At 41.1% G+C, this 26,177-nt stretch overlaps 1 protein-coding gene across 1 annotated transcript in view; it reads left to right on the forward strand.

Moving 5' to 3' along the window:
- Nucleotides 1–14,968, forward strand: part of TMEM182 (transmembrane protein 182) — a 50,239-nt gene extending 35,271 nt beyond the window's left edge. The window contains exon 5 of the mRNA XM_082851768.1: nucleotides 14,741–14,968. Within this exon, the coding sequence (XP_082707894.1) occupies nucleotides 14,741–14,961 (221 nt within the window). The 3' untranslated portion in view covers nucleotides 14,962–14,968. The remainder of the gene's footprint in view (nucleotides 1–14,740) is intronic.
- The last annotated feature ends 11,209 nt before the right edge of the window (nucleotides 14,969–26,177 follow it).

A 26,177-nucleotide genomic window follows, 5' to 3' on the forward strand; every position in this document is an offset into this window, starting at 1 on the left:
TCTAGTTAAGGTGTATATTTTTGAATGGTCTTCCCAGAAACAATAGCACTCTACTAAAATGTGTAAATATTAGTTTCTTCTTCTTCTTTGCTTTTTAATCTTTTAAAATCTTTGTCAATAAAGGGAATATGTACTAGCAGTAATTTAGTGCTAACATTATGGGCAACATAATTGTTTTAAACTCAGAAATGCTCTGATCCTGAGTTTGGTCTTATTAGAGAATTGTGTGTTTCTGTATGTGTGTGTGTGTGTGTGTGTGTGTGTAGTGCTTTTGAAAAAAATTGTCGGTCATTTTTTCCGTTTTATACTTTTTTTGAGAAAGTAGCAGATCTAAATAATTATGTTGGCTGAGGACTCTGAAGGGAGATTAAGCGTCTGATTCGCACCCATGTGCCTCTGACCACTGGATTCCCTTTTTCCAGTGAATCTTTGGCTGCAGTGGGTGTGGTCTGAAGTCCTCTCAGCTCAGGTCTTTATGCAGAAACGCCTTGGGAGGGGTCCACCGTGTTCTGGGAGCCCATCCTGAAAGCCACTCAACCAGACGATTACGAGGATACTTCTTTTAAAATCTGACTCTTAATTTCCTTCATGGCACTATTCTTTATTGTTTTTATCGGACTGTTTATTTCCCAAGAACAGAGAGATATTCTGTTGGATGAGATTAAAAAATTACTGTTTATTTTTTATCAGTTTGGGCAATAAAAGTGGTGTTCTCAGGAATAACTAAAATTTACTGTCAGGTAGCAATTTCTACCATGAGACACATCTTTTAAAGCAGTTATGGGGCAAATAAATCATCCTCAGATCTGAGTGTTATTGACAGAAGAATTTTCAAAACCTTCCAATTGTCTATTATTAACATCCCCAGATTTGTTCATAGGCAACTAATCCTTTCAGATGTGGAGATGGAAACTTACATACTATTCTGTATGGACACTAGGAAAATATGTGCTAAACACTAGGTTTTTGGGGCAGGCAGCCAAGATGTTTCTGTACTACGTTTAACATGGAACTGTGCGTGTAGTCTTTCACTGAGTTAAACTGGATTGAATTTGTCATGCTTTCTTTGCTTAGATGTTATGTTTTCAAAGCGAAGACCTCTCTTTCCATGGAACTAGTATTCCCAAATCTCCCCCTTTTAGGGCTTGCCTTGTCATTCCCTGCCTCGCGGTCTTCCTTTGCCAGCACTCTGTGCTCAGCCGGGCAGCTGGGAACAGGTGCAGCCTGGGCCCACAGTTTCTGTGACTACTTTATCAGTGCCACAAACAAGACTGGACACTCTCTCTTTATTTGGACAGATGGCCTTAAGAGAGGGCAGAACCAAATTCCAAGTGGCCATTGCTGGGTGTGTGCACACAGAAAGACTCTTTGGCATCAGCAAGAAGACTATTTTGGGGCATTCCACACATGGCCGTGGCATGCTGATGTCACAGCTGTCCGTGTGAGCAAGGGGTGGGGTCCGTGTTTTTCGTCTTGTTCTGTCAATGGCTCAAAGGTCTGGAGGCCATATGTTGCCACTCCCTGCACTTGGGCAGATGCCTCCTCAGCTTGGGCCATGTGTCCCCCACGGGAGGTCAGTTCTGGACCAAGCACACGGTAATTGTCAGGACGTTATGACACCCGAGTGTGTTTCGGTGAGTCTCATCCCAATGCCTAAACAGTTGCTGAATTTTCTTTCAATGTGGACTCCAGGAGTACTCAGATACAAAGGGCCGACTTGTGCTTTCTCCTAACCCTGTGATATTGGATGTGTTAGGAAAGATGCAAGGAGGCGTGACATTACAAAACATTTGAATTATGTGGAGAAGCTTACTGTACAGCTGCATATTCCTAATGCCTGGGCAGAGTGACATCCATACAGGAATTGCTACACAGGAGTAAGATCCCTGAGTACACAGTGAGGATGAGGATGGGGTCTGGATGTTCTGGGACACTGATATTGGGTGAAAAGACATAAAAACGCTAGACATTAGTATTTTACCAGCATATCAGGGTAGAAAGATTCTTCTTCCATAATTGAAATCCCCTTTACCTGAATGACAACCTGGGGTTACATTTTTCTGCTGGATGGAGAGCTAGACAGAGTCTCACCTGAGCAGAGGGGCCTGGGAAGCTTCTGGATCTTGGCTAAATTCCTTGTTAGAGTCTCACGTTGGTGAGACTACACAGACGTCTTGTAAGTCGGAGGAACATAGAAGCCCACGCTCCAGGCCCAGGGTGTGTTAGCTGAAGGAAAGGACACCTTTGCTGTGTAATTAGTCCTTTGGAAGGTTGATGGAGGTAAAGTTGTGGCCTGACTCCTGCCCCATTCTGTGACCACAGGGTATGTTTCTTGCCCAGACAGCTGTTTCACCAGCTGTCTGCCCAACCAAGCTGCCGTTGGTCACCAGGAATGTGAGCGGTGTGAGCCGGGGTGAGTTGTATAAACCCTCTGCCAGGTGGGACAGACAGCCTGAGCACGTCCTCATGGGGCTCCAACCTGCTCCCTTCTGGTCTGGAGGACAGTGCTTTCTAAGAGTGTAGGGATATGAACCCCCTTCAAAACACACTATAGGGAAGGTAAGTGGATACGAAGGGGATATAACATTCTTACGTGTAGAGGGCAAAACTGACTCAGAAGTAAGCTGGATTTGCGGTTTGTTTTTTGGTTTCTTTAAAAAAGATCCGTGGAGTTTGTATAGCTCATGGTAAACATGACTCATTTCTACCTGAGATAAGATAGATGCGATGGATGCATAATACAAGAGACTTTTTTGCCTTCATCCTAGAAAAAATAGCTCACAAAAGCCAAGGGACTTGTTTCAGACGCTCATTTTCCTTCGGCTGAGACTGAACACGTGGCTCACAGGAGGCACTGGGGGTCGTGTCTTGCTCCTCACGTCTCCCTCCAGACAAAGCAGAACACGGCGGCAGTCAGGGCAGGAGAAGAGTATGTGGAGGAAACAGCCCCAAAGCAGGAAGGGATTAGGGGAGAGCTGCTGACAGCCTAGAGGCAGGCATTCTAAACTTACGGGAAGCACACTCATCTCCCCGCTTACACCTGCTGTCCCCATGTCTGTATGCTGAACAATCAGCCTGTAAACAGCTGCTGATCCCCGAGAGGCAAAGGGGGCCTCCTGTGTGAGGGGAACGGGTCAGGAGGGCCAGTGAGTGCTTGCCAGCTTTGCTAAAGCTTCCGTCTTTCTTAGCACGCAAGAAGTAGGCTCTCAGGGGAAAATCAAAAGCATCACTTCCCAGCGCGGAACTGAGTATTTCACCAAAGTCCAGGACTTCAGCATTTTATTCAGAGCTCTGGTTTGTTGGAGGTGGGTGGGGGAAGGAAATAGTGATTAATAAAAACTGTGTATTACTGATATCAGCCAGATGTACTTCTGTCGTAGAATTAGTGTCTCTGATTTTCATGAACTGCAGAAGGGCTGCTCGAATTTCCCTTTTGCTCAGGCCAGAGGTTTGGGTATACAGATCTGCTTTCCAAGTAGGAACAGAAGACCCAGTCACTCTTATGTTTCTAAAACTACCTGCTTTGTACACTTGCTTTCTGCCTTCAGTTGTCATATTTGGGACTTTATTTGGATAGTATCAGTATCCAACAAAAATTATTGTGTTGGATACTGATACTATTATCATGTGGAATTTTAATGTCCTTGATCTGACATTTTTTATAGATGTCAAGTGCTAGAACAAGTCAACCTTGGCTAATATTAAATAGGAAAGCGCTTAGAAGAGCTTTTATTTACAAAAATACTTTAAAGCCTTATTTTCTTTCTCAGATAGTTCTTTGAGCATTTATTTCTCTCCATGTTGCTTATTGGTTGAAATATGTATAACAGGCTGTTAGAATCAGACTTGTCCAGACTTGGTTTTGAATAGGAACCAATATGGTAAACACAGGTACACCTTGGAGATACTGTGCGTTTGCTTCCAGACCCACTATGCTGTAATTGATTAGTGTGCAATAGCGTTATGTCTAAAAAATGTACGGACCTTAATTAAAAAAGACTTCATTGTTAAACAGTGCTAACCATCATCTGAGTCTTCAGCAAGTTGTAATCTTTTTGTAATAGTAACATCAAAGATTACTGATTCCAGATCACCCTAACAAATATAATAATGAAAAAGGTTGAAATAGTGTGAGGATTACCAAAGTGTGACACAGAGACATGAAATGAACAAATGCTGTTGGGAAATGGCACCAACAGACTTGCTTGAAAGCAGGGTTGCCACAAACCTTCAATTTATTAAAAAGTGCAGCATCTGAGAAGCGCAATAAAGCAAAATGCGATAAAACACGGTCTGCCTGTTTGTGGCACTAAAGTGAGGAAACAAGTTCCCAGAGGAAGAATTCAAAAGGGACACGTCACACCCAGTCCAGTGAGTTTCCAGTGTCTCAACCAGATGAAGGCTGTGGGAAGGAGGGGGAGTGCAAGGGGAGAGAGGAGAGCCAGAGCTGGCTCGTTCCTGTGAGTCCCCACCCTAGCCTGAGCTTGTTACACCGTCCTTGCTGGATACAGTCTGGTTCCTGGTTGACTCCTACCCAGATGAGTCGAGGTGTGAGAGGCTCGCTCAGTAATAGCTTTGGTGGAACTTTTCTGAAGACTTGACTAAGTGCTCCCCACCCCCTTTAAAAATGTATCTGAGCTGTTTTTCTTTTCTTTTTTAAAAAATTTTATTTATTTATTTTCGGCTGCGTTGGGTCATCGTTGCTGCGCACGGGCTTTCTCTAGTTGCGGCGAGCGGGGGCTACTCTTCATTGCAGTGCATGGGCTTCACATTGCAGTGGCTTCTCTTGTTGCGGAGCACGGGCTCTAGGCACTCGGGCTTCAGTAGTCGTGGCACGTGGGCTCAGTAGTTGTGGCTCGTGGGCTCTAGAGCACAGGCTCAGTAGTTGTGGTGCACGGGCTTAGTTGCTCCGCGGCACATGGGATCTTCCCGGACCAGGGCTTGAACCCGTGTCCCCTGCATTGGCAGGCGGATTCTTAACCACTGCGCCACCAGGGAAGCCCTGAGCTGTTTTTCTGAGAGCTAGAGCAACAGGCCTGGCAAATGAATGCGTTCACTCACGTGACATATTACTACGGGGTATAATTAATCTCCACCCTGAAAGGGAGTCTGCAGACGTGTTAGGTGACCAGACTTTCTGGCCTATAAACAGGATCTCTGGTTTGGAATTAATTTGCCGTGGTGGAAGGGCAGAGTGAGCTTCCATCTGCTTCATTCTCCTTTTCCAAAGTACGTGTGTCATTAACATCTACTATTTACCCAGTACTGTTAAGGCATTTCGTTTGTTTGCAAATATTCTGTTTCATTCCTTACCCTTCCCCCAAACTGTCACTTTGCTCTTTGTTTTCTTTACTAGATTATGTTATGCATTTTCTGAGGCCTTTTTTTTCTCTATACTTTCTCGTGTAGAAGAGAAGCACACGGAGTACAGATTCATCTGAATGATCAGATCAACATAGGCTGGGTTTGTCCTAGGAAGAATTTTTGCTTCCTGTAACGCAGGGGCTGTCGAGGAGGGGCGGGAGGTTTGCTTGACTGGGCAGTGGAAAAAGAAAACGTCCTTAATATGAATAAGCCCCAGTTTGGGTTCACCTGATGTTCTTTCCAGAATGTGCCCTAGTGGGGCTGTGAGGTGGCGTGTGCCACCTGGTGGAGAATTCCAGCGAGACACTGGCAGACACATGTGAAGCGACCTTTCCTTCAGGACGGGAAGGCCCCATGGCAAGTTTATTCTCTTGCCTCTTGGCCAGCCCTGAAATAGCCTAGTCACATGAGAAGCTCTGACGCTTTAGAAGATTTCAGAGAACAACATTTCTAGCCGTAGCAAGAGCTCATGCCAAAGCCTAACAGTAAAAGTAGCCAGTGCTCGTTATGCGCTAGCCCTGTTCCACGCATCTTGCTGAGTACTTCACCTCCGTTAATTCCTCGTGACTGCTCTCTGCGGTGGGCACTTGAATTATCTCTGTTTTACCAATGAAGAAACGGAGACACAGAGAAGTAAAAAACTTGCTCAGTGGTTCTCAGCTGGTAAAGTTTAAAGTTTTCTGGACAGTAAACCTAGAAGCAGGGCAGACAGATTCCACACCTGTGGTCTTCAACCACTAAATACTTCCTGAAACTCAGTTACCATCGGTAGACACTTCCTTGGCATTAAATGAAACTGCTTTTCAGATTAAGCCCCTAACTACTTGTAGGGATGGATATAACCTCATGATCATTCTCTGTCAATAACTGTTTCTCAAGAGAGTGCAGAGTATTGAATATATAGGATGTTTAATGCCTAAAATTATTATACCAATCTAAGAAAGTAATAAATACTTGAAAAATCTGATAGATGATAGGTATTACGTAGGTTTGGTTGACTAAATAAAACATGAGGCCAGAAAATGAAAGGGAAGAGGCAACTCATGTATTTGGGAAGTAGTATGAGGAGGTGAGGGCAGCGATGAATATTTGGAAATCAGATAGATGTAATGAAAATGTATAGTCGTGAAGTTATAACTGTTTAAGTTATTCAGGCCATCTCAGAAAATTGGGGAAAAATCAGTGGAAAGTGAGTCAGAAAATGAAGAGTGGAGATAAGCAAAGAATGTTGACGGTTGGCCATTGTGCATTGGTAGCTTTACAATTTCTGAAGTATGATATGTAAAAGTGAGCGTAACTGAATTATAAGAGAAGGCAGGCGCATTAATTTGAAGAACAAGCTGTTACATAAACACAATTTAAAGTATTTTTAAGAACTTCTAGTTTATTTTATCAGAAAAGCTAATTTTTTAATGAATGAAATATGTACTATAGGCAAGACTGCTTTGGAAGTATATTACAATATAATAACAAGTATTACTCTTTAGAAAATGTAGAATTGGTAAATTTTCCTTTCCCCATTATACAATGATTAGAAAAAAAACCAGGTATACGTTTAGACTTTGGATGGACCTGTGAGAGTAGATTCAGCCTGCACTAATGCTTGTGTTTCCCCCTCTGGAATGACACATAGGGCTTCTTAGAAGTTGAGAAACGCCTCAAACACTGCAATTTTTAAGATTCCTAACATATTGAAAGTTAACACATGTCAAGATTCATTTTCATATATTGTGGAAGTTTTTAAATGTTTACATTTGATAAGTCAACGCTCCATGCTTTTAAAATACATACATAAAGGTAGTGGCCCTACACATGACAATTTTCAGATATTATCCAAAGTCTTGTATGAGAATTGGGCTCAAATCAGATAATCCTAATGGACCCCAATGTCATCCATATCGTGAGGGGGCACATGATTCCATCCCCAAAGGTCAAATCCCTTGCCAGTTCTCAAGGGAGATGTCTAAATTTTATCCACTGACTTAAAGCCCAGAGATTCTCTTTAAATATCTGAGGAGCAGCTGTTTCCAAAGGAGTCCCAGAAAAAACCAGTTCATGGACGGTAGTCTGGTTCCTAGGTTGGGGACCACTTCACAGGGGTTCATTTTATAATGAAACTTCATAACATTCATTTTTATGTCATATTTTATATGTTTCAAATAATACATAATGAAAGTTTTAAAAAATTAGGGAATTGAAAACAACCGGTTACAGAAAATCCCTGTGCTTTAGGCACTTGGAGAGCTTAGCCTCTTCGTGAGCACTAGTGCATGACTGTCGAAAGTTTTGTTGGAAAAATTGATGTTTGAGGAGGAGAATGTCCGAAAAACAACTGTGCCCTCGGTAGGGCTTCGTGGGCCTGCTCGGGGTGTGGGGGGAGTCTGGGCAGCTGCGCTCTAGGTCACCGCTGGAACATCGGTAAGCCCGGCGCCATTTTCTCTTTTGGGAAGAAGATCATGTTTTGTAAAAAGGTGTTTTTTTTGCCAATTTTTTTTCAAAACCATTTGCCTAAGGAAATGCTATTCATCCTTGCAAAACTCAATGTTATTTTCATAGGAGCTTAATTCATAATAGCCAAAACCTAGAGAGAGCCCAAATGTTCGCCAATAGATGAGTGGATACCACTGGATGAATTGGTAGGTTCACACGGTGGAATCCCGCTCAGCCATAAGGAGTAAACTGCTAACACAAGCAACAACATGGATGGATTCTCAGTCATTATGTTGGGAAAAAACAGCCAGAGACAAAAGATGGCGCGCTGCTATGATGTCATTTCTATCGAGTTCTAAGGGCAACACTACGCTTATAGTGATAGATGCTTTCGGTGGGTGGGTGGTGCATGAAGACCCTCTCTGGAGGGACAGTGATGCATACGTTCTATTTTTAACAGGTTGTGGCTACACTGATGTTTAGATTTACCAAAACTCATCAAACTATACACTTAAAATCCATACATTTTGCTCTATTTAACTTATACCTCAATTAAAAGGCTGCGAAATAATGAGAAACAGTAAACAATAAATACATGGTATGCTTTTTACCCATTAGAAAAACCTTCAGACCATTGGAGCTTAACATTATACCTTCAGACATTAGTACGGGCTAATGTAAGAAATGTTTGTATGAAGACTGTTGGTGTCTCTTCCTCAAAAACTCCTTGTGGGGATGTTGTCAGTTATGTCCTTCAGTGTTCCTATGCAGATCTGCAGACGGCATTTTTTATATATTTCTTCATGAATTGCTATGATTCCTTTTAGAAAATGATAGTAAATACATAGCTTATCAAGTGTCCTTTTTGTTCTTTCTTCTGAGCACGTCAGATCTAGGCTTACCATTCCATGAATGCTGCTGTCCTTAGCATTCTTACCCACACTCCAGATTTTTTTTCTTTACTTCTATACTTAGGATGAACTCTTGCCCTGCCTTCCAGGCAGCTCCACCTGGAGAAGTAACCTAGTCTCCTGCTGCCTCCTTGGAATAGTTTCCATATTGTAGGATATTTTGGAATGTCTTCAACCTAATGTGTCACACCTGCTATCAGGGTTTCAGTTTGAGTTATGCCACAGGCTAAACTTTTGATCTCGGTAGACAATTAACTACTGCAGACCTCATTTCCATCCTCTGAAAATAGACACGATGAGTAAGCTGGTGTTATCATCCCTAAAATGTTATGAAGCTTACTTTCTAGTTCTATATAGATGCCCTTGCTGAAAATTGCCCTGTCTCCCCAGTGTGTGTGTCCTCTGAACAGAGAAAAGATGAGTTATCCTGATTCTAATTTAGTATTCACTATAACTTCCTTCATGAAGCATTTTTTTTTTACTGTGGAATTCCGCAGCCTTTCCTATGGCCACTGAAAGCCAAAATGAGTTTCCACTGAATATGTGTGGAGGCAAAGAGGCCAATGAATCATCTGGAATTTATGATTCTTCCCCAAGTAACCAATAACTGTCCATAATTCAATCTGTTTAAGTACATTTCAAAGGCAATTCAGTTACATCTAAGCAGCTAAAGATCAAGTTTATTGTTTTTCAGTAACTCCAAAAGGCTTTTTTTTTTTTTTAAATATAGATATATGTACTTCTAGGCAAGAATATAGGGGTTGGCATTTGCCTGTCTTTTGAAGAAGAAAGTTTTCATTTCTGTGGCTAGCTTTTCCCTAGGAATGCATTTTAAAATCCAGTTTTTATAATACAGTATAAAAGATCTTTCTAGGGATTTCCCTGGCTGTCCAGTAGTTAAGACTCCACGCTTCCAGTGCAGGGGGCATGGCCTCCATCCCTGGTCTGGGCACTAAGGATCCCGCAGGCCCTGTGGCAGCAGCCAATAAATAAATAAATAAATAAATAAATAAATAAATGATCTTTCTAGTATGCCTTCTTTTCTGTTCTTATATCTAAATAAATAAATAAATGATCTTTCTAGTATGCTTTCTTTTCTGTTCTTGTATCTGTGGAATATTGAAGACGTGCAGTTTTATTTCTCAGTCTGTGACTTGGCGTTGGGGAAATCCTTTTGGTTTTATTTCCATGTTTTTTATCATTAGCAATTGCGTCCCTAATTTGTGACTGATTTTTATGTGACCTTTGTTTCAAAAAATGTTTTCCAAATTGAATGTATGACATGTGTGAGAGAAACTGTGCAAAAATCATAAGCTTGAATGACTCTTCCCCACACTGCCAATAAAAGAGACCCAGCATGTTCTTGATGTGACAATTATTTGTCCATTGTTTCATTGTGATCACAACTCTCCGTGGGCTTTGGGACCATATTTTGATTATGCCTCCATTGAGCAATTTTATGAATTTTTGTTGGACTTCAAAAGATATAAATTTATAAAATTCAATAGGAAATAAATTATGCTTTCAAAATGTGTGACCTAATTTAAATATAACTTCATTTAAAACAAATTATTACCTGAATATTAGCAATATTTTCTATTCCTGCTAAAATCACCATGGCAAGTGGGTTTGAAATGTAACTCACTTGTCACTCAAGACAGTTACTGCTTATGTTTTTATGAATGAAGGTCTTAAGATATCAAGGGAAAAAAATGAAGATTTTTCCATAGTATTGGTATTGCCCCAGAGGAGACTCTTCACTTGGTAGGTGGACCAAATCAATACTACTACTTTTCATTAATAGTCACGATATTCCACAGAAAGGAGATGTGTCTTTCTGGGTGTGTGAAAGAAACACACACATACTCTCCTCCCACCGCAACATATACACTCTCCAACACACGCAGCCACAGACTTCCCCCACACGTTTTTTTTTTTGAGTAATTCATTTTGTTTCTTGTTTTGAAATATTTTCAGACTTACACAGAAATTGTAAGTTCCTTCACCCAGAGACTCCATTCAAATTTTGCTAATTTTCCCAATAATGTCTTTAATAGCAAAAGAATCCAGTCCTGGAACATGCTTTGCATTTAGATGTGTCATGTGAGTATCCATCAAACCAGAATAAATCCTTCCTTGACCTTCATGAGCTTGGCTCTTTTGAAGAGTACAGGCCTGTGATTTTCTAGAATGTTCCTGAATTGATTTGTCAGATGCTTCCTCGTGATTGGATTTAGGCTCTTCATTTTTTCGCTGCAGTATCATAGCAGTGATGCTGTGTTCTCATTGAATCTCATGAGGTGGTGAGTGACATCAGTTTGTCATGTCCTTGGTGATATTAACTTTAATCACTTGAGTAAGGTGGGATTTGCCAGGTTTCTTTAGTGTGAAGTTACTATTTTTTCTTTATGACTAATATGTATTTTGTGGGAAAAGACTTTGAGCCTGTGTAAATATTTATTTCTCATCTAAATTTCATCCACTAGTTTTAGTATCTGTTTTTGCTTCTTGCCTGAATTAATTATGACTTAAATGATTGCCAAATGGTGATTTCTAATTCAGCTATTCCTTCTACATTTATAAGTTAGCATTCTGAATGAAAGGCATTCCCTTCTCCCCACTTCTTTATTCACTCGCTTATTTATATCTCTGTGGGCTCATGTATTCCTGTTTCATTTGATGAGATGTAATGGGCCTCTATCACTATTTGTTTGATAATCAAATGTTCTCAGAATTGGCTAGCAGAAGCCCCATGATCTGGCTTCTGAAATGCCCACATTATTCTCTGAGCACATCTGTACTCTTTTGGTATAACATGATGTTCCAGATTCGTGTGGTACTTTCTGTCCCAGCCTGGACTCAACTATTTCTTAGAGATGTCCTAATTCCTGGTATTTAGAAGCCAAGATCTGGACACTTGGTGTCCTCCATGCTACTGGGGATTTGTTGCTCCCAGACCCTCTCAGGAAGCAGAGCCAGAAAATATATCTAGGTACATACACGCACAAAGGTATATTTTAAAACAAACATATACTTTTACTTCTATATTCATTCATTTATCTATCTAAAGCCATAAATTCACACTGCTATATTCAATTCTAAAAAAAACACCATAAAGTTCATTCTAGCTTTCCCCCTTTTCAAATTTGTAACTCCCTTTTCAGGCAGTGAAGAACTTGATTCCAATTAACCTCAATGTATGTATTTATTTGAATAGTCTAGCTATAAGTACCAGTCTCCTGACTCTTAGCCCCTTACTTCATGCAGGCCCCCATCATCCATTTTTGCTGCTGTAGTAGCTGAACCATTGGCCTTTGGTATAGTTTCTCCATGTTTGTTAGTTCATTTTCCTTCTGTTTATCTGTCAGTCTTTACCTACACACACACACACACACACACACACACACACACACACACACACACACAAACACAAACACACATGTATACATATAAAACACTGGCAATTTAACGGGTAGGGAAAGTAGGGAAGTACTGTTTTACTTCATGGGTATAATCATAGGCTGATCTGATAGGAATTAAATGGACTATATCTCCAACTAGTGAACAAGTTAAAAAGTTGTAGTGATAGAAACAACTATTATTCATTGCTTTCAGGCTGTAATTGCTCTTCAAGTAACAGCAATAATTAAATATAAGTTAATTCTTCCTTATTAAGAATCATCTACATGATGTCCTGCAATACTTTCAAAAAATACTCTAAATTCAGTAATGGGTTTTACAATTTTTGAAGAAAAGGTGTATAAATCTACTGGTTTTTCATAAAGTAAATTTTTAAAAATGAAAATACCTGAAAGCACAAGAGATTCACATGATGTAAGGAAGATTAAAAAGAACAGGGGGCTTCCCTGGTGGCGCAGTGGTTGAGAATCTGTCTGCCAATGCAGGGGACACGGGTTCGAGCCGTGGTCTGGGAAGATCCCACATGCCGTGGAGCAACTAGGCCCGTGAGCCACAACTACTGAGCCTGCGCGTCTGGAGCCTGCGCTCCGCAACGAGAGAGGCCGTGACAGTAAGAGGCCTGCGCACCACAATGAAGAGCGGTCCCCTGCTTGCCACAACTAGAGAAAGCCCTCTCACAGAAACGAAGACCCAACACAGCCAAAAATAAAAATAAATAAATTAATTAAAAAAAACATATCAACAAATAATAAAAAAGGTTCGCAATGTGTTGGCATAAGGCAAATGGTATGCAAATAACCAAGCCAAACCTTTACATTAGCAGAGCATACTGTCTGTATATTTTCTGAAAAAATGTTTTGAAATGCTCAGAGTTGCTAGACAACACATGGCCTCACCATATTGTTGTCAAAATCTGAGGCACGGCTCGGCTCTGTGAGGAGTTTGCTCGCGGGCTACGGCTTTACTATGTTTCTGTGATGCAGTTGTCGTTCAGTGGTTAAATTGCTCTATTCTGTGCTCCGGTATTTGCATTTACATTACAGACAACAGGGTGAAGGATGGTTCTTATTAGTGAAGCATCTACAATTGATTCTTCACAGCTTTGTAGTTTGTATCATGATTAGGAGAAAGTTTCAGCTCTGATGCTGACATACTTCAACATACGTATGGGCCCTTCTTCCGTGTTTACTTGTCAAGATTCTTTATGAAATTGATGATGCAAGAGGGAGAGGACATCCTAAATGCTGTAGGAGCACAATTAACCCCAGAAGAGTGACTGATGGCTAGGTTTGTAAAAGCAACTCCCTCCTGCCCACGTTCCCCAGCCTCTGCTTCTGATCACAGGGTGGTGTTTGCCTTCTAGATAGAATATCAATTAGGATATGGAGATTTTATACCTGATGGTTCAGTTAGTTAATTCAGAGAGTACAGTAGATCCTTGACGAGTTTGGATTGAACTTTTGGACAAATGGCAAGTGTCCTTAAGCATATTTTGCTTTGGGGCAAATTCGTGTGCGGGGACCTCACTCACTAGTGGATCAGCTTAGCAGGCTCTTCTGAATCTGCAGCTCAGTGCAGTGGTATCGCCTCCTTCTGTTGCTACAATAACAGTCACATGGAAAAGCATATGCTTAGTAGTATTCTCAAATTTTAGCATTCATAAAGCTCTTCTGTCATATTGCTTGTTAAGGTCAAGGGTCCAACACCGTGGTACTTCTCTACCCTTATAATTCCAACAATATTTTTGAATAGGTAGATTGCAGTTACATTGAAATGGTTGATAAATTATCTTGCCTTCTAGTTAGTGGTTAAGCATTTTCCATCCCTCCCTCCCTCCTCCCCTCCTTTCTTTCTTCCTTCCTTTCTTTTGTTTAATAAGCCTCTTGATCTCAAACCTGAGGTTTTATATTCCACAGAATGTTTCTTAAAGAGTCATGTATATTCTTTTACATTAGTTCAGTGCTTCCATCTCTGTTCTTGTCTGGTACTTACCTTGGCTTCTATTTTCATTGCCATATGTAACTGCAACACCATTTAGCTGTGTTATAATAATATTACAAAAGTCAGAAAGACCTGAACTGAAAATCAGCTATGAAAACTACCAGCTGAGTTTGCATATACTTAAAACTGTGGGTTAATAGTACCTGTTTCACAAGTTTATTGTACATATTGAAAGAAATAATGTATACCAGTGCTTGTCACAGACGAGGCATACAGTAAAAATGGATAAATGTTAGAAAAGAAATTCCGCTAGGCAGGGATCTTTGACTCTTACAGTTCACAAGCACCTAATACAGTACCTGGCACACAGTAAGCACTCAGTAAATACATGTCATCTGTTGCCATTTTTCTTCTGCAACTATAGCCCTCACCACAGTGCTCTGAAAACTAAAGATCAATGATGTGCCTATAAAGCATACAATACAAGGTCTGACACAAAGTAGCTGAGCTAGTTAGAATTACACTTTTATGGTTATGCCATCAGGCGTATGGCTGGTCTGATGCAGCAATTACACTTTTATGGTTATACCATCAGGCGTATGGCTGGTCTGATGCAGCACCCTTGGGCAGACGTCTTCAGAAAGGCTAAAGGTCTTTTGTTTTGTCCTTCTCAGGCATCCTGTTTTCCTTGGTGGTGATGCTGTATGTCGTCTGGGTCCAGGCAGTGGCTGACATGGAAAGCTACAAAAACATGAAAATGAAAGACTGCTTGGATTTCACCCCTTCTGTGCTGTACGGCTGGTCATTTTTTCTGGCCCCAGCGGGGATATTTTTTTCTTTGCTAGCTGGATTACTATTTCTAGTAGTTGCACGGCATATTCAGTTACATCACTAATCAAACTGTTGCCACCAGTATTTTCTTGAGAGATTTTAAAACAGAGCATTTTTTTTTTTAATTTTGTCTCCGTGATCCTAGCATAGAATGAGTTGATGTAACTTTTTAGCTGCTATGTGAATTATCCATTTTACTTGGGATCTTCTCTAATAAGAGGGTCCTAGAATCTCTCCAGACTCCATCTTGCTTCCATCTTATCTAAGTGCTCTCAAGAATCTAGTTTTTTAGGCAACAGGTAACATGGGCCTTCCCTTCACTGCACTTGTTAGAGTTTGCGGGTAACAAAGGCCTGGCAGTAGCAGAAAACAGTCACCAGGGGCAAATCCTGATTTGAGTTAAGCGTCCTCCTTGGCATTCACTTCTGCTGCTCTTAAAAAAATCCTTTGGAATCCCATATCTGATAAGAGGTTAATATCCAGAATATATTAAGAACTCCTACAGCTTAACAACAGTAACAGCAACAACAGCAAAGCAAATACCAGATTTAAAAAGGGGCAAAGGACCCGAGCGGATGTTTCTCCAAAGATGATGTGCAAATGGCCAAAAAAAAAAGTCCTTTGGAGATTAATTAAGAACAACAAACACATGTTGCCAGAGAATTTACTCCATTTCTTCTCCACACACATAAATATCCACATACACATGTACTGACACCTGTGAGCAGTTTATTCATTATTTAAAAATAGACAGCAGTTGTTCTTGTAGCAGGGGCTGCGTGAACTCACCAGTTACAACGGGTCACAACAGAAACAACATGTACTTATTCCACTTCCTTACGAAAAACAAGTTTGGTTATGTAACGTATTCACTTAATTGTGCATGCTTACATAAATCTTAAACTATATTTAAAAGAAGCAAATCTGTACACCAAATCACATACAATGAAGATTGGATTTTTATGAACTTAAAGTGGGTTAATTGTATATGTAATATGGTTGAAAACATGTAAAAACCAAGCGCCTTCACTTTGCACATAATTCTATTCGATATTTTTAGATTTCATTTAAAAATTATATTGCTAATATGTTCAGCATGTGAAAATTTATTGATGAAATGTGCTTTTAATATGCACTCAACTCTAAACTTTCGAAATAGTTCCAGATGAGGATGATAACAGCCTTGCTTTATTAAAGACCGTGAAATGTGAACTTTCCCCAAGATCTTATGGGTTATAGTTCTGATCATTTGATTCCCTTAACGGTCGTCTCTCCCTGTCTTCAGCTTTACAGCAGGTATGTTAACATGTACAGATCTGCTATTTCCTTTAACCTCTTGGAAGATAACGTTTTGGGGATGGTTGTGGGAATTATTCTTTATTATTCACCAGAGTAGACATTTTGCATATCAAAGATTTTTGTTTGGCACTAATTTTGATTGAACTCAAATCCATCTGAGAAGCCTAGGTCGTATTTGCATTTTGGAAGCCTCCTGACAGAGGAGTCCCCTGTTAGTGAAGGAACAGAGGCCCTGCATGGTGTGCGGACTGTGTTTCAGGCACAGCATTTTACTCCGCAGCTGTTTGAATACCGAGGGCCTGACTCGGAGGCACATTAAAGGGTGACCACCTAGAAGCCACTGTAGGATAGAGGTGTGTGGCTTTCACTCCGGGCTCCCATGATGGGGAGATTGCCTGAATCTTCTCTGCACATCTTGTACTTGCCATTAAACCTTGTTTCAGTGAGAGGGCGCTCTGGGGGAAGAGCGAAGATCTGAGGTATCTGCAGATCACCAGGGCATTTTAGGGGTTAGTGACAGGGCTTGCGTGTTTAAAAAAAAAAAAGACTTCAGGACCTTAACTGGTCTCTCAAGCCATTTCAGTTTTATCATAAACGTTTTCCTGGTCCTTTCCTTTGTCTTTTTCTGTTTCATTTTTATATTGCTTCATTTATTTCTTTGCTTTTGGCTTGATTATTACAAAAATAATTATGGGTTCTGTTATTCACATTGACTGTGATATTAAGTTGTGGCATGCTATTAAGTTTTCCAGACGATGCTAGATGTATTTGCTTAGTTCATGTCATCTGTAAATACAATTCCTTTTTGTAGAACTTTGGAATGGAGCCTTTTTCTGTGTATTACACATCATTTAAATTTCACATGCAAGCTGCTTTTAGTAAAGGTTTGAATATTTGTAGTTTTCAGATGGTTACTCTTACTTTCTAATACGCGACTACCGTTTATTTATCTTAAGGCAATTGGCTGAATATCTGATGTACATGACACTTTCACACAGATCAACACTTTGGAAGTGTTTCATAGGTGTAATGCATCGGTCACACGAGTTCAAACACATTTCCTGACCTATTTCACCAGCAATCCATGGAAGAAAGGAAGGTGAATTGTATTTGCTGTGTCAATGAGTAAAATATACTTAAAAATAGCAGGTATATTCTCGTCACAGCCTTCTATCTCATTTGGGGTAATATGTTTCCTTTTATTTCTCTATTTGGTGTATTGATTTATTTTCAAAAGCTTTCAAATGAAGTGTTAAAAATCTTTTTAAGAGGATTGATTTTGCATCATAAAGTTTCAGTTCAACAAATAAGATATCTTTTTGGTGACACTTCTAGAAAGAGTGAGGAGAGAGGGCAGTGAGTTATGTGCTTGGACTTTGGTGAAGGCTGTGATCTCTCCACACTGTGTTTGCCCAGGGAGTTTAGTTCAGTCGTGTGGCAGGGAGCACAGGAAACGGGCTAGAAAACCCTCCAGAGACAATGAATGAAGATGCTCCATTTGGGGTTGAGTGTAGGACTTTAAATCATACTGTTAGGTGTGCTCTTACTGGTCATTGGCTGCTTTTATGACTAATCTATGAAATGTATTTACTGAATTTGAAGATTAAATCCACTTATAAGAGTATATTTATATGATGGAAGAGGTGTCAGTGTTTGGTAATTATCTAACTATCATCAACTTTGTGTGTGTGTGTATGTGTGTGTTACATGTATAAGTTTGGATAGAGTTAAAGTGAATAGTGGAAATCAGTACATTTGAGTAGCACATTTTTAAGAAATTCAGTTTCTCAGGGACAGTAACATAGTTGTTTCCCTGGTGGGCTCTACCAGGAATGGCATCTCATATGAAAGAGATGAAATAGAAACTAAACTTGTATGGATTGTCTGAAGGAGTTAAATATATGGAGACGTTTTTTCAGTGATGATCAAGTATAGGCAGAGAAATTCCAACAAAATCCTAGGAATAAGGTATGTTAGATACGTTAAAAACCAAGGAGGGTGGGGAAGTAGTTAGCATCATACATATCATAATAAGCGTAAACTAAACAAAGGAACATTTAATCTGATTAGCAGGGAAAGAGGAAAGAAAGAAAAAAACAGTTAGAGCTTAGAGCTTCTGAACTAGCCACAGCTTAGGCAAGTGGTAGGAGCTCTACCCTCAGGACCGTTACGTTCAGCCTGGGCTGGCTGTGGACGTGGGAGTATTAGAGAGGACAAGTCAGAAATGACAGAGGAGTACAAGAGGCCCCCTCTGGCTTTCGAAGGGTCATTTTTTCCCCTCACTTGCAAAATTGAAGGGGCAATTGGATGGTTGAACTTTGTAAAATGATCCACCTCTGGTTGTAAAGAATCATATGGTATCGCTAGTAATTCTATTGCACATGTATATGTATGTATATATGTGTGAGATGTGTGTGTATGTGTGTGTGTGTGTATATATATGGAGAGAGGGAGTGTGTGTAGAGAGAGAGAGTGCGTTTTCCCTCAATACCTCCGTATCCATGGGGGACTGGTTCCAGGACCCCTGCAGATACCAAAATACACGGATGCTCAGTCCCTTATATAAAATGGCATTGTATTTGCATATAACCTATGTATATCCTCCTCTATACTTTAAATCATCTCTAGATTACTTTTAATATCTAATACAATGTAGATGCTATATAAATAGATCCCAGCATGGCAAATTCACGTTTTGTTTTTTGGAACTTCCTGAAATTTTTTTCTAGTATTTTAAATGCGCAGTTGAATTTGTGGGTGTGGAACTGGTGGATATAGAGGGGAGGGCTGATTATACATCAGGTATCTATAAGTAGCTACAAGGCATCTATAAGTAAGTAAATTAGAATGATTTTTAATTCTTGAAGTGATGATTTTTCTGGTTCACACAAGTGACAGCGATAGTCTAACCTGGCTGTGTGAGGTAAGTATGGTTGGAGCCATTGGCATCCTGCACTGGTCCTGAGCATTGTGCAGGTGATTTAGGGGGGAGAAGACTCACTGCAATAAAGTAAAAACTTTTAATATTCCATTCTTCTGGGAATCCAGGAGTTAATGGTTCTCCCTTTATATGGCAACTCTTTTTTTTTCTTTCCTTAGCACTTCTTTCTCCACTAATTCTAACAAGAGACTCTGCCACTGTTAAAAGATTCACCAGTGCGTGCAGACAGCACTGGTGTTGCAGACTCTCTAAACAAGTAGATATTTAAACAATGCAGCTTAGAGAAGGGTACAGTATGGCTTAAAGAGTAATGCTTGTTGCCTCATATTTTGCTGTGGGATATGCAAGACACTGTAAGAAATACTGGCATATTGTCTTCACCCCCCAAAAATACAAGAGACATTTTTTTCTCAAGATTTTTATGGGTATGTGTAAATATCTGGAGGGTTGTCAAACAGAAAGTTGGATTAATCTCTGTGTGTGTGTGTTTATATGTATATACATATGTGGTATGTATGCATATGTATTTGGATACAGATTTGGAGAAAACTGTATATTTGTCAGTAGGTATACGTCTGAATACACGTGTACCTATATACATAATATATGTGTATTTATAAAAATATTTTTACATCTATAATGTATACATGTATATATATATAAGAAATGCCTACATTTACATCATTGTTTGTGGATTTCCACATAGCTATCTGTCTCAGGCATTCCCAGGCTCTTAAGGTTTGCTGAACAGGAGGACACATGTCATCTTCATGCTATTGCATGCCTGTCCCCATGGAGGGTGAGGGGTATCGGGGAGACTCAGTGAGTGGCGTCATGGCCTCTCTCTCTTGGATCCAGGGCCTGTGTGGTGATGCGTGTGCAGTGGACTATTCACTCTTACCCTGTGAAGGCCCAAGGGCAGTGACCCTGTCTTGAACATCTTCTAGCAACTGACACCTAGCAATTGATAGCTGTTGGTGAATGTTTAACAGTTATAAACTTTGCTGGATAAAAGGATTCCTTTATAAAGCAGCATGCCTTGCTGATACATTCACTCAGTCCCCCTGCAGAACATTAAGCCTAGTGGAGCCCCCCATGGATTCTTTATTTGGTTCACCTTAGGGAGAAGCTGATGGTGTGGTGGGGAAGGTGATACATCTGCATCTGAAGACCTGCACTCCGATTCTGGATTTTAAACTTTTGGTTTGGAAAGTTATTCCACCTCATTTTGGTGAGTTCTTCATCTAAAATACTTACTAATTTATTCAACAGATACACACTAATTGTGTGTACACCCATAATTGTGTACACACTGTACGTGACAAATGGTGCTAGATGTTGGGTATCACTACACAAAGCAGACATTTAATTGTCACTCTTCAAACTGGGATTCAAGGAAGAAATATAGACAACAAACAAGTGAACAAAAAATAACTATGAATTTATAAATTGTGATAAATCCTCTAAAGAAAAATACACAAGACGTAATGACAGATAAAACCATGACTGTTGGATAGTCCGGGAATTTCTCTCTAAGAAGAGAATTCTGAGTATTCTGTTACATAAAAGACGAAGCATCCATCTGGGTGAAGAGCAGCAGTGAAAGGATTTCAGGGAGGGGAACTAGGGGGAGAGAAGGCCTGAAAGTGGAAAAGAGCTTGGCATGTTCTAGGAACAGCAAGGTGGCTTGTGTGGCTGGCATGGAAGGGAGGGTTTGTGATACAGCTGGAGAAGTAGGAAAGGCCCCATGCTTCAGAACCCTTGAGCCATTAGAGTATAGTCTGAAGGGTAAAACTGAAAAAACTTGCTGGTGGGTTGGCTATGGGTTGAGAGAGGGGCAAATTAAGAATCGCTTTCAGATTTCTAGCTTCAGTGAGTGAGTAGATGGAAGAGACTGGAACAGGGAAGACAGGAAGGCAAAGGCTTGGGGGAGAAAGGAATCCCTTGCTCGTTGTGATGCTGTAATAGTTGATAAGCCTGTGAAGGGTGCAAGTTGAGAGGGTGGTGGATAATTGGATGTGGCCATCAGGAGCTCAGAGGAACAATCTGTGCTGGAGACTTACATTTGAGAGTCACCAGATTGAAAGCCATGGGAAAGGTGAGACCACCAGGGAGGATGGCTAAAGAGAGTGACTCTCTGTGCCCTGGGAACCCAACATCTAGAGACTGAGCCAAAGACTGAGCCTGAAGAGAGGCCAGAAATAGACATGGAAGGATTGGTGGGAAATGTGATACTGAGGAAGCCCAGAGGGGTGACTGTTTTGAGAAGGGACTGCTGAGAAGATGACTAAGACGAGGAAAGAAAGGTGACCTTAGGCTGTGGAAGCGTGGAGGTTGTTTGTGACAGGGACAGCAGAAGTCGTGGCATGGTGGTCAGAACAGAAGCCAGATTTGATTGGTAAGAGGAGTTAATGAGAGGTGAGGAAGTAGAGAAAGCTTGTTGTGCAACTTCTAAGAGAAGGTGGTCTTTGAAGGAGAGCAGTCACGGATCTGGGTGGAAGAGGGTATGGGGACCAGAGAAAGCATTCTGAAGACCTGGGAGAATGAGAGCAAGTCTGTGTGTGTGTGTGTTTTTTTAATTAATTTATTTAATTTATTTATTTTTGGCTGTGTTGGGTCTTCGTTGTTGCACGCAGGCTTTCTCCAGTTGCTGCGAGCGGGGCTACTCTTTGTTATGGTGCATGGGCTGCTCGTTGCGGTGGCTTCTCTTGTTGCAGAGCACGGGCTCTGGGTGCACGGGCTTCAGTAATTGTGGCTCACGGGCTCTAGAGCGCAGGCTCAGTAGTTGTGGCGCACGGGCTTAGTTGCTCCGCGGCATGTGGGATCTTCACGGACCGGGGCTCGAACCTGTGTCCCCTGCATTGGCAGGCAGATTCTTAACCACTGTGCCACCAGAGAAGTCCCAAGACTGTGTGTTTTGAAAATTATCTTGTCCAAAGGGAAAGTTGATGATGTGGGAAGGCGTGGTGGCCGGAGTGGAGTCAAAGAGCTGCCAGTGTGTGTGGAGGGGCAGTGCTACCTGCCGCCCCTCAGAGGGGGTCCATATCTAAAAACACCCAGAATGTGGAGAGCACTCATTCCATTAAATTTGACAAAAACAAACAAACAAAGATCCGGCTGTGCATTTACCACGTCCTTGTTCCAACATTAGGTGTTGGGGTTACAGAGAGTTTGGCAAGTCCCTTGTCTAGGTCAGATGTGATACTCTTCATTGCTGGTCAGCCAGGCATGTACAGAGGACCCCAGGGAGTCAACAGCAACGACAGCAGATCCAGTGTCTCAGTATGGATCCGTCAGGATCTTACTGCCTATCTAGACGATTCCATCTTGCTAGTGAAGCTGTAAAGCTCAATACTCCCTGACGTCTCCAGACAAGTGTTTGAGAAGGAGATTTCTTGCTTCCATCTGATGGCAGTTTTATTCCTTTCTTGAAGAATCCGGTGACTGTCAGAAAGCCATTCACTGGTGTGGTGGGAATACTCAGCTTCCTCTTTAAGGACAGTCAGAAGACACACCAGATAGTGCACTAGAGCCCTGGATCTGGATTCTGTATTTTTGATCTGGAAAAATACCCTAAGATAAAAGGAAAAGTACAGTATATGGAAGAGGGGTGATCAAATAAAACTATCAGAAAGAGGCTCAGTTTGGATTCTAAGAAATTCTTATATTTCTTAATTCATCAGTAGTAAAATTAGAGGAGCTTATTTTTAAAACAGAATGTGTAGAAGAGTTGTGTTCTTGTCTTTTTTTTTACTGCTTGGCCTGACTGACTACGAGCACAATCAGTGGACCAACTCAAGGCTGCTGGGGTACATCTTATGCTCATAGATACTGTAGTTTTCGATTGATCAATAGCGTTATCAATACAGTTTATGATTTCTAATACTTTCGCCTGTCCACATGATAGCACGATGTTTCTCATTAACGTGGTTGTTTCATGACGTTGTTGTTTCAGTCATAAAGTGTGAACCCCAAAGCCTACAATTTCACTAACTACCCAGCTTTCAGAAAAATAGTTTCCAAGTTCTGTTACTTCCTATTCACAGACACAATAGGACAGAAAAAAGATATTAAAAATACTGTTTAATTCTCCAAACTGTTTTTCTTTACAAAAGCAATACATATTTATTAAACAGTTCAGAAAGTACAAATGAGCAGAAAGAGAGAAATTTCACCCATAATTCGACCACTAGAGTCAAGCAATATATAAATGGTTCTAATAGGTAACTAAAAGGGTCATACAGAAAGATGTTTTGTAAACTTAGATTTTTACTTAATATGACAGCTTTAACATTTTTGTGTCATTAAGTATTTCAGAGATTATCTACACTCTTTCACTATGAGCCAAGCCAGCACATCTCAGACACAGGCCAGCCTGGTCTGCGTTGGAGTCTCTGACTCTGGAGCGTCTACTGTTTTTGAGTCACGTTGTTGTTCTCCACGTGGACATATTTTAAAATGGAGGAACGATAGGGAAAGTCCACCCTAGGTTATTGTGAGTTAAATAATTGTGGACAGTTGCAAATCGTATCACAAGAATAATAGATTTCCACTCTAGATTTCCACTGAGTGAAAGTCCAGACAAGATCAACAATGGGCTGACCCTGATTCTTGAGCACCTCCTGTGTACCAGTAGCCTTCCATACGTTGTTTGGTGGTGTCATTCCCATGGGGAGTTGAGGGCCCTAAAACTGGGAGGGTATGGAAATTGCCCAAGGCCACACAGCTAGGAAGGATTGGAGATGGTTTTCTAGCTGTTTGAATCTCCATGCTCTTTCTGTGATACCACTTGGCTTCTCCCTAATAGTGGAGGGAAAATATTTTGAACATATTTCAGTAAAAACAGAAAGATTTCTGTGAATGATTAGGGCTACAGCTTGGATTAGTTGCATGAATGAAAAACCACAAATTGAGCTACTTTTAGATCCTACACTGACTACTCCCTCTACTGCAGTCTTCGGGCTTCAGGCATTAAATGGGATGGTGCAGATGTCAAGGTCCCTATGGCACACTCAGTGACATCAGTCACCTAGGATCTGCTATGAGTCTGAAGCCACTTGAATGGCTTATGCCCCTTGAGTGCAAAACAGAAAGCCCACTATTTAGAAAGCAGATGCCGCCTTGCAGGAGTGTCTTCCTTGCCATATTATTGGAGGCCATTGCTCGCAGTGTTGGAGAGCACCTCCAGCTATGTGTAGGGAAAGGCAGTGGACTTGGGTCCCTTAGGCGGGTCACTGAGCCTCTTTACTTTTCTCCAAACGATATCATTGGGCAAAGCCCCCAGAACAGTGTCCAGTCTGTGGTTGGCTTGGAACAGATTTCCCACTGAGCACCAATTAGCAGGGGTGACGCCTTCCAGTTAAGAGAGAAGGCCCTGGAGAGAGGGAGAGAGGGAGCGCCAGGCTTGGAATGTGAGTTCAACTATTAGCAGTGTGATTTTGAGCAACTATATAACTTCCCCCTGCCTCAATCTCCTTGTCCACAAAGTAAGGACAGCGAAAATGGTCATGCAAAGTGTTTAGAACAGTGCCTGCCACAGAGTAATCGCTTAATACATGCTCTCTATCATTGCTATTCATTTTTATTTTATTCTAGTTTTGAATTACCATGTTTCTATAATTTCTGATCCAAGACTTCTTACCTTACTTTTCAAAGATTGTGGATATAATTTTTCCAGGACCATTTCTGTTTTCCTCATTCCTGCGCTCATTTTAGGAACATCTTACATCCCACTGACTCTGTGTGTATAAGATTGCCCAGGAGTGTGATGAGAGCTAGAAGAACTTGTGGGGAGGGGGACAACAGTAATATTAGGTCCCTTTTATAGAAAATAGACTGCCAAAGAAAAGTTATCTCAGAAGTTCCTGGGGTGGGTTTCCATATGTGGTTGGCTAACCAAAAAAAAAAAAAAAAAAAAAATCCAAATTGAATTAGTGCCTTTTAAATGGGGAATACATTTAAGTATATATAAAAAGGAAGGCACAGAAAGGCAATGAAGAACGGCCCCCCGCACACCAGCCCTCCTTGCGCCCTCGTTACGCGGCTTCACTTTGAACCAGATCGCTCTCCAGCCTGCTGCCAGCCACCACGTGGCTGCTGGGCAGTTAGTTAAAGCCCAACTCATATTACTGCACTGCAGGGCTGGGCACCCGTGTCCCAACTGGTACACAACTGATCTACACAGAAATCAACTTCAGGTCTTCTCTGAAATTAAGTGTGAAGGCGTGATTTCTGTGATCCTCTTTTTCCTTTCTTTTGCTTTATTTCTTTTTGGAACCGTGCCTCTCTTGCACCACAGAGGAACTTCAGTTAGGTTGTCAGTCTGATAGACTGCGTTATCAGATACGTTAGCTTTCCTCCCTCTTCCGCTGGCTTAAGAGCTTCGAAACACAAAGAATAAAAAGCGCTAAATGGGATGAGAGGACCTGTCCAGGGTAGACTCAGCGTCGTGAACGACTCGGAACCCCAGCTTCCAGGCCCTCCAGCCTGAGTTGCTTCTCCCTTGGCTTTCCTCTCTTCTTCTCTTTTCGAACTGAAGTACTTTGTGCATCGTTGATCTTGGGAGATTGTTTCTTGAAACGAAACCGTTTTTCCCCAGCCTAAGAAGCCTCAGACCACATTTGGAAGTGCGGTCGAGTGTTGAGCCTTAGAAGAGGAGATTTAAGCCTCACCTTCATTACGATACAATATTTATATTTCACAGAATGTTCAAGAAAGACAGACAAGCAACTTCCAAACAGATTTGGCCAATACATACAATGGATAGCAGTGACCTGTGGTTTTAGGATTAGAGAAATAAAAATGTTTTAGAATGTGACTTGGTTAGAAGATACAGCTCTGTGCAGCTGTTAACCAGAGAGGAGGAATCCAGTCCCTGCCCCGTGAATGATCAAAGGGTATTAAACATGTCTCAGGTCACACGTAATAGAAAGTTATCCCTGGTGGAACAAATGAATAGAATTGCTAGTATTTATGGGAAAGTGGGAGTGAAGACACTGCTTCTACTCATGGCTGATGTAGGTTGTGATCTCAGGAAAGAC

Source organism: Leucopleurus acutus (genome assembly GCF_964270905.1).
Source record: "Leucopleurus acutus genome assembly, chromosome: 12".
Lineage (NCBI taxonomy): Eukaryota > Metazoa > Chordata > Mammalia > Artiodactyla > Delphinidae > Leucopleurus > Leucopleurus acutus.